Below are 9901 nucleotides of genomic sequence, written 5' to 3' on the forward strand. Positions count from 1 at the left end.
GCGTGTTTTCAGTGCGCTTAATTCTGCCACTGGGACTCTTTTCTATTGTCTAGTTCAGAATGAGCCTTCGCTCGGGTCCGTTTCTCTATAGAGTCCCATTGGTGCCATTTGTTCACGAATTCACAGATATATTTAGCTTGCTCGTCGCAGTTGTCAGTTACGTCCTCTGGGAGATGCAGCGCAAAGAAAAATACCTGTTCTTGAAACATTTTGTCTCGCGTGTTTGAAGGGACGTCTTTGTAATGAACTGGAAATGTTTCCAGTTCAGTAAATGCATGTCTAAGCCGTGCTTCACTGTTATTCTTTAAGAGGCAATATCTATGGTTCTATATCCTTGAACCCGACGCTAATCTTAATTTTCGCTTGAAAGGAAATAGTGGATAGATACATTTTTTAAGGGAAGTAGCTTTTTTTTAGGAAGCCGAAACTCCACGTTAACTTTGGTTTTGGACGGATATTTGATGTAGCCACTACTGACTGTGCAGATGCACACTGACAGCAACATAACAAGGACGATCCACATTTGAACTCTTGAATATTTAATTATCCCCGATTGACGGTGGTGTTTCAATAAAGACTGTACGTTACGCACTTTGAAAGTTCACTTTCGTGATTTATGACGTATGCGCGTAATATTAAACAATTTATACTCGCGTAAATCTTCAGCACAGGGATTTTGCCAGTAGCAAGAGCAGTTTCGCTTCGCGAATAACTAGAAAAAGTTACCCTGAACTACTCACTCATAAGAAAGATGCAATGGACGTCATCAGACCTATGTAAGAAAGACTGCAGGCGAGCTTTCCTCTCCGTCGTCAATGGCGCCACTTCAGAATATCCACACATCTGCATAAAGAAGAAAAGAAGAAACCCGAAACATCAGACACATCGTGCTTGGTAAATAAAGAGATCTTCACATTGTACAAACCAGGTGTTTTGTTTCAGTGGTCGGTTCTCCAAAATTAAAAAAAAATGCTTCGCATACATAGACAGACATCCAGAGATAGGTTCTGCGTAATTGTTTTAACGCTACTGTGCGTTGCTATACTTTACGGATACAGGAGTGCGAGTTTTCGTTTTCTTCCGTTATACAAACAGTTGTTGGCTTGTACACTCTTCAGTGGGTTTTACTGTAAGAAGTGTCGCAGATAAGTCTTGGTTTCGCGTTTGATAATATCAGCGGTTGTCTAGGTGACCAATTATTACATGAAGTTGAAGTAAGTTATATTTACAACTAATGTCTCCATTTCAATTGCCCTAGCGAAAATAGTATGTTTTACCAGTTCGTTGATTTTACTCTGTGTAATGGTTGACATACTTCCCCGTAATTAAATACCAAAGTCCATGTAGCATATTCTCAGAATTTGAATGATCGCATAGCCACATGTTTTTCTGCGTACGCATGACGTTTATGTACAATGCACCGCCGGTTTCAAAATGCAGGAGAACATTTATAAAATGTGTGCCGCAAAAGTAGCTGTGCTAACAATGCATGCGATCTTATTGTGTTGTGCAATGGTCTTTTCGGTAATCCAGGCTACAAAGCAGCACTGGGGCTATTTATTCGCAAGAGTTGTGGCGTACCAAGAGAAATTAAACGTTCGATATAACGGTGACATAAGAACATTTCAGTGACGAGATGGAATCCGCTTACATAGGAAAGGTAGGAAGACCTGGAGATCGCTTGGAGAGGCCTGCCTCCTGCAGTAGACTTATGGGCTGATGATGTTTTTTTTGGTTTATACGGCGAAATTACACAACAGGTCGACCTTTAGCGATAAATAAAGACCCTTATCCAATTCACCCTCATTTGGCTCAAAAGAATTTCCCTGAACCATCGTTTATCATGTACGAATATTGACATTTGTTTTCAACTATAGAGCTTCTTTTCTTTTTTTTTTAACTGTCGCGCTATCAAGTAGAGGACGCGTGCTTAATCTTGAGCCTATAGTCAGAATATGTCAGTGTGGTCAGCGATGTGACAGCAGTTGTGCTGACGAGGTATAAGCAGACAAAGTCACGACGAGTGGAAGCTGGCAGCAAGCATGTCATAAGAACAGACTACACAATTTCACAGCCGTTATTCCCCCAGTATCCGCAGTACCCGGCAAAATATGGCTGCCACCTACAAGTGTTGCAAATTTTGGTTTGCAGGTGAAGCGTGTGCATTGCATCGATGGCTATTTTCTAAATCACTAGATACTTCTCCTGCAGTTACTATGATATAACCTCGATGTCCTTTCAGTGTGTCATCGATTGCCGACCGCCCCTCCGCCCCCTATTCTACGGCTCCTCCACAAATCTCTTTTCTGATAAAGAGCCACCCCCGCTTTTGAAGCTATAGATCATAATGATGGTCTGCTATGGGCGCGTTGCCGCTGACATTGCCCCGTGCTTTGGTCGCGGTAATCAATCACTTCACTGAAAGCGAGGTAAACTGCTGTCCCTTGCATATCACAAGCAACGAACTCGAAGCAACTTCGTTGAAAAGGAGAGGGCTTCGATATACTCGCACGGAACGCTCATCTGCTATCGATTCACAGCCACGAACATAACTTCTGAAGGGAAGCTTTCTCTGCAAACCTTCCCGAAATTTCCAGTTAAGAAAAAGTTTTTCAACAAAAGATGATACGAACATTTTACCATGGTGTCTGGTTGGGTGCTTCTGCTGCTGTACTCACGGATAGCTCGCACGCAAGAAATTACGATGTATTTTTTTTTTGCTACACTCATACGTGCACAGGTTGGAGGGCCTTGCTTTCTACGGGATTATTCAGTAATAGCCTAAATATCCTCGTTACAACAAATATACGTCATCAAGAGCACAACTCCCTTAATAAAGCGAACGTTTATAATTATAACCTTTGTATGCCTACTTTCCTAAGCACAACGTAAGCACAAATAGGCCACAATCGCGCGTGTATACTTCCATTCTGTCGACCCCAACTACCTCTTTGAGCTGATCTCCGGGTGTTGTTGATGATGATGATGATAATTCACATATTATGGCACTTACCCACAAAGGGGGATTGACCAAGAACCGGGTGGTACATATAAAATAAATAAGAAGTAAATAAATACAAGGCAAGATAAGAGTTATCGCATTGCGTAGACAGGTGGCGCACGAGCACATTCGAGCGTGCTAGTTTCCTTTACATCCAACGACGCGGAAATCAAACTGGCAAATTTATAGCATTTCATTAAACACATGACGAAAGCTTCGCTGCACACGGATTCCAAGATATGCGTTCGATTTGTATAACTGTATTTAGTTAAATCAGATAAGTCCCCACAAATGCAGGACTAGGTATTCCGACGGAAGGCACTGATAATGCACAGGATACTAGCGTAGTCATTGTACTCGAGAATGCCTAGTCGACGAACTTGATCATGACGGGCGTTTGAGTAACGGAACCCCGTTCTAGGAAAAAGTATTGTGTGTTTTAATGAAGAACATAAACGTATGGGTCCAACAAACAAACGAAACCGCAAGGTGGAGTTTAAGTGATGGTGGTTTAGGCAACATATTACTCGAGTTGGTGGACATCAGGACGTATACGGCAACCTCTGATTCATAGTATAACTAATGTAAATTTACTAATTAGTATTTTTAAGGAACTATGTTGTGACCGAAAATGTGGACGCCGGTGAACGTACTATCGCGCTCAGTATGAGCTACACCGCGGGAGCACGTGGCCAAGCGCGCTGTAAGATTATACAGTGGCGCCAATCGTGACATGTTTCCGAGTTATCAGGGGAGTGTTTGGCTGTTCCTGTCAGTGCGCATCGCCCCCACTTGCCTGCTTTCCCTCTCGCCCTCTTTTTACCCTGTGGTGATTTCAGCTTCGAAAATGATAACTGCCGCCGTGGCTTGATGCCCAAACTTAGTGTTCGACAAGTCGAGCTTCACGAAACAGGTGATATCCTAGCCTGGCTCTTTGTGTTTTCTTCATTTTATTTAATGGAAAATTCCGCACTGATGCACCGCGCACCCTATTGCGTGAAAGTGGCTGCGTGTAGTGCGCACAATGAAACACAAATACGTTCTTCACTTCGGAAAATGTCCCGAGTGCCAAACACTGAGCGCCAGCTTATAGTTGATGTGCCCTGAAGCAGTATACTCAACGCCAAATAGCAGAAATGATGGGGAGATCGAATAAGACTGTCAATCGCATCATCCAAGCTTATAGGGATGAAGGCCGCATCAGTGACGCTCCTCATAAACGGCACCCTCGTGCAACTACTCCTGCTCAGGACATGGCTATCCTCGACGCCGCGCAGACAAGCCCCTTCTGCACTGCCAAGGAGATCGGTGCTGCCGCTGGTATGTCTGCAAGCGTGTCGACAATAAAAAGACGACTGGCGCAATAAGAGCTCAAGAGTCATGTTGCGGCCAGAAGCCGCTCCTGTCCGAGACAAACAAGACGGTGTGGCTCAACTTCGGGACTGAACACGCCTCCTGGACCACGGACGATTGGAAAACTGTACTTTTTGTGACAAACCTACCTTACAACACACTGGGACCAAAAGCAACGTGTGTGGAGCCCTGTCAACATCCGCTACGACCCCTTTGCGTGCAGGAAGTCGCATCCAGCGGCCGCACTGCTGTCAATGTTTGGGGCACTATGTCCCGAGATGGACTTGGCGTTTTGCACCGTATTGAAGGACCGATGACATCGGCAAGGTATTGCGACATCCTTGATTATGTTGTGATACCTTACGCATTGGCCGGGCCTTTTCCTGACGCAGACTTCTTGTTCCAACAGGACCTGTCACCTGTCCACACTGCAAAGGTTGTTGGGGAGCTCCTGAACATGCGTGTGTTGTGTTGTTGTGTTGTGTTTAATGGCGCATAAGCAACTAAGGCTATCATGCGCCAACCACAAGGTAAAGTTTCTTTTCGACAGTTGGGTCACCTGATCAACACTCCTTGTCTAGGCAAGGACCCCCAGGATCCCAACAAATTAAAAAAACCTCAGTCTTCTTCTCGGAGAAGAGAAGGTGAATGAGGTGTATCATAATGTGAAATGAAGCGCAGGGTCAGATTCATAGTTTTTCGAGGACACCTGCTTCCCTTAAGAAGCTAAAAACGTATGCCATATTTACTAGTGCGTCTTCGCCTAAAATTAATGATGGATGAAAAGGAATGTGTTCATTGTAAAACAAAGTAAAATATTTTTTTCTCAGTGTTTCGAGTTTCGTGCATGATATTAATATGTGAATTACGGTAAGTTCATCTCCGCATTTTTCACAAACAGGCTTGTCTTGTTTTGTTAGTAGGAAATTGTGAGTAAGATGCGTGTGTCCAATGCGGAGGCGACATAATATGACTTCGATGAAGCGTTTTTGGTGTGAGCATGACTTCCATTCTTCTATGTTAGGTTTTACTAGATGTAGTTTATTGTTTACTTCTTTTTTCCATGTAGACTGCCATTTATTTCGCAGTTTATGGAACCCTAATTTCATGGAATCTTTGTAAGGAATTCTCACATTTATGATTTCTTTATGCCGCGCTTTCGCAGCACATTCATCTGCTTTCTCATTGCCACTGATTCCGACGTGGCTCGGCACCCAACAAAATTTTATGTTGTGTCCTTGGCTTGTGGCTCTTCTTAGGTTATGTAGGATGCTGCCGATTAATGGTGTAATTGCATTTATAGGCTGAAGTGCTGTGAGTACACTTAGTGAGTCTGTGTAAATGATGCTGTTCTCAATGTTCTCATTTATTATTTTTTCTACAGCCACAGAGACTGCGTAACACTCGGCAGTGAAAATGGATGCACACTGAGGTAGGCGTACAGTTTTTTCCCAATTGCCTTGTATCACGGCACTTCCAACGTAGCCTGCTGTTTTCGAACCATCGGTATAAAATGCTGAGTGTTCCGCGTATTTTTCCTTTACTGCTAAATATTCTTGTAATATATGTTCATGCGGTGTTTGTTTTTTCTGAAATTGCGTTAATGTGAAGTCGCACACAGAGGGCAGGCGATACCAAGGCGGGAGTGGATCGGGATTCTGGGCTATATGAGGCAATGTGTCCATTATATCTAATTCTTGGCATCTCTCTTCAAAGCGGAGAAGGAGTGGTCTTATTGCATGGGGTTTGTTGGTAAACAGTGTTCGCGATGGGCACCTTGTAACTATTTGGTAACAGATATGTTTTGGCAGTGAACGGATTTTAGAATGTATGAGCATGTGAGCATAGTTCTTCTGTCTGAAAGTGGTGGCTCATTGGTTTCTACATACAGACTGTTTATGGGCGAAGTCTTGTATGCACCAGTTGAAAGACGTAAACCTAAGTTATGTACTGGGTCCAGGCGGTTCAAGTATGACTTCCTTGCTGAACCATACACTATGGAACCATAGTCTAAGCGGGAGCGTATAACGGAGCGATAAATTTGTAGAAGGCATAGCCTATCAGAACCCCAGTGTTTGTGTGAAAGGACTTTAAGTATGTTCAGGGATCGAGATGCTTTCTTTTTAAGCGCGTTTATGTGCGGAGGAAAGTGAGTTTTTTGTCAAAAGTTATACCGAGAAATTTGTGCTCATTTTGGACAGGTAATTCAGTTTCGTTCAGGTGTAGGGTGGGGTCTGTCTGTAAGCCTCGTTTGAGTGAGAAAAGAATAGCCACTGTTTTCTGTGGAGAAAAGCGGAACCCATTTCTGTCTGCCCATGTTGCCAGTTTATTTATTGTTAACTGTACTTGTCTTTCGCATGTTGATATGTTGGAGGACGTGCAGGCTATCTGAAGATCGTCGACGTAGACTGAATACATAATGGATCTTGGGATAATTTTGCTAATAGAGTTCATTTTTACAACAAAGAGTGTTGTGCTTAAAATACATCCCTGGGGTACTCCGTTTTCCTGAATGAAATTCTTTGAAAGGGTGGAGCCTAGGCGTACATGGAACGAGCGATTAGATAGGAAGTCTTTTAAGCAGTTCAGCATCCTGCCGCGGATGCCAAGCTCAGCCAGGTCTTTGAGAATCCCAAACCTCCAGGTTGTGTCATATGCCTTCTCTAAATCGAAAAAGACAGCAAGACAGTGTTGTTTGTGTATAAAAGCTTCTCGAACTGTATTTTCAAATCGAACAAGATGGTCAGTTGTGGAGCATGCCTTTTTAAAACCACATTGATGAATGTCGAGAAGTTCGCGAATTTCTAGCACAAAGGTTAGTCTAATATTCAAGACACTTTCAAATGTCTTTGCAAGACAGCTGGTGAGGGCTATGGGCCTATAACTACTCGGGGAAGTTGGTGGTTTTCCGGGTTTCAAAAATGGAATGATAATGGCTTTCTTCCAGGCTTCAGGTATATTCCCCGTCACCCAAACTTTGTTAAAAAGTCCTAAAAGGGCCTCTACGGCAGGTTCGGAGAGATGAGCTAACATTTGATAATGTATCTCATCCGGACCTGGTGCAGTCTGTTTACCAGCGGACAGTACTCTCTGGATTTCATGAACTGTAATTAAAGTATTGTATGGCTCATTTGTGCTGCCATTTACCGGCAGTCTTTGTTTCTCAGCGGTATTTCTGAATTTTAAAATGATTCTGTATAGTGTGATGAACTGGAAACTGCCGAGAAGTATTCCCCCAAAATGTCTGCCTGTTCTTCAATACTTGTCTGTATACCTGGGGCTGTGAGGAGGGGAATTGTGAATGGGGAGTAGCTGCCATTTAGGTTTCGAACCTTCTCCCACATTTGTTTTGATGTAGTTGAGCTGTTTATGGAAGACACGTAGCTTTGCCACGAAGATTTTTCGGCATTGCGGCGGATGTATCGGGCTTTTGCTCTTGCTTTTTTAAAACTGATAAAATTTTCCACCGTTGGGTATCTACGAAAAGTCCCCCAGGATTTGTTTTGTTTCTTTTTCGCTTCTCTACATTCGTGCGTATACCAAATTTTGTGGTTTTGTTTTACTACTCCAGAGGATTGAGGGATAGCTAGGCGCGCTGCGGCAATAATACAGTTAGTGAAAGCTTCATTAAGTTCGTCTATACTCAGATTATTCGAATTTATTTTTTCTAGGCTGGCCTTTTCTCGAAACAGTGCCCAGTCGGCTAAACGGAGCATCCACCGTCGTGGTTTCGTCGGGATTACTTCCGGTGAAGATGTTAGGCTGATTAGTACAGGTAGGTGATCGCTTCCATATGGGTTGTCTAGGACATCCCACTTAAGATCGGTAAAAATTGAGGGTGAACTAAAAGATAAATCAATACAGCTCATTTTTCCTGAGCTAGGTGAACAATACGCTGGTTTTCCCGTGTTTAGTAGACAGAGGTTATTACTCAGTATAAGATCCTCAATAACTTGGCCTCTTGTATCGGTTTTGTCACTGCCCCAAAAGCTGGAGTGTGCATTAAAATCTCCGACTATCAAATATGGCTTCGGTAACTGTTCTAAAAGGTCTTCCAATTCATGCATAGTTATTCCAAGATGTGGCTCCAGGTATACACAGCATACTGTAATTGTTTTGAATGTGTGCAGGATGGCTGCCACAGCTTCTAATCTGGTTTTAAGCTGATGTTCTCGAGCTGCGACCCCATTTTTAACTATAATAGCAACGCCACCCGAGAGCCTGCTTGCCTGCTCTCGGTCGCGGCGGAAGACTTTATAGTTTTTAAGTATGTTTTCGTGTTTAGGACCTAAGTTTGTTTCTTGTAGACACAAGGCTACGGGTGAGTGTGTGGCTAGTATGTCTTTTATGTCATTTAGGTTATGTAAAAGTCCCCTGCAATTCCAGTGTATGAAAGCCATCTTGTAATTATATGTGTCGAGTAAAAGAAGACTTAGGTAGTGTTTTTAGGCCCCGTGATTCGGGGCTTCTCTCTTTTGTGGCGTTCTAGGGAGCCCCGCCGTTCATTCGACGTCGACGGCACAGGGCTGCCTTGACTTGTGTCCATTGTATCCTCAGATACGCTGGACGTCCGTGCTGGACGCACGGGTGTGTTCGAGCTGGGCCTCGCCGTGTGGAGAGAGGCCTTGAGGCTTGCTGACCTGGGGGTCTGCACAGCCTGCTTTTGATGGGGTGGCGCAGCGCTAGCTGCTTCCACCGAAGGCGCTGGAGGCTCTGCCCCGGCCTCACTGCGTGTGACCTGGGCAGGCCCTGGGAGCCGCTGTGCTGCCGCGCCATTTTGCAGCACAACGGAATAACTTTTTTTCTGCACCAACGAAAGTCGCTTCCGTGCTTCTCTGAAAGTGATATTTTCTTTTACTTTGAGTGTGATGATCTCTTTCTCTTGTTTCCATGTTGGGCAAGCACGCGAGTAAGCAGGATGACTGCCCTCGCAGTTTACACAGAGGTGTGGTTGAACTTCACAATTGTCTGAGGGGTGGTCATGGGAAGCACACTTAGCGCATGTGGTTTGGCCCCGGCAGCTCTGTGAGCCGTGGCCATACCTTTGGCATTTGAAGCAGCGTCGCGGGTTGGGGATGTATGGTCGAAGTTTCAGTTTGGAGTAGCCTACCTCCACAGAGTCAGGCAGTATGCTCAATGCGAATGTTAGGACGAAGTGCTTTGTTTCGATTTCCTTGCCTTCCCGTCTGATTTTTATTCTGTACACATTTGTGACATGTTGTTCTTTGAGTCCGTTTAGGAGTTCTTCTTCGGTCACATACTTTAGCTCATCGTCAGAAATGACGCCACGAACAGTATTCAGTGATCGGTGGGCGCTGATAGCTATAGGAATGTCCCCAAAGGCTGTTACTCCTGAAAGCTTCTCGTATTGATGCTGGTACAACACCTCCAAAGAAGGTCCCCATTGGCTAACTTCTTTATTTTATATCCTTGTCCTATGGCGTCAATTAGGGTTCTTGTGACATTGAAAGGAGTGACATGTCGTGCAGTAATTTCTGAGTGCTCACTATGGATTACGTGGAATCTGGGGAAGTTGGTTTTGTTCTT

At 44.1% G+C, this 9901-nt stretch overlaps 1 protein-coding gene across 1 annotated transcript in view; it reads right to left on the reverse strand.

Annotated features, from left to right (window-relative positions):
* The window catches only part of LOC119444565 (uncharacterized), a 61304-nt gene extending 52174 nt beyond the window's left edge, over positions 1 to 9130 (reverse strand). The window contains exon 1 of the mRNA XM_049664649.1: positions 8940 to 9130. Coding sequence (XP_049520606.1) covers positions 8940 to 9130 — 191 coding nt within the window. The remainder of the gene's footprint in view (positions 1 to 8939) is intronic.
* Between the last annotated feature and the right edge of the window lie 771 nt (positions 9131 to 9901).

This window comes from Dermacentor silvarum, chromosome 3 (assembly GCF_013339745.2).
Source record: "Dermacentor silvarum isolate Dsil-2018 chromosome 3, BIME_Dsil_1.4, whole genome shotgun sequence".
Taxonomy (NCBI): domain Eukaryota; kingdom Metazoa; phylum Arthropoda; class Arachnida; order Ixodida; family Ixodidae; genus Dermacentor; species Dermacentor silvarum.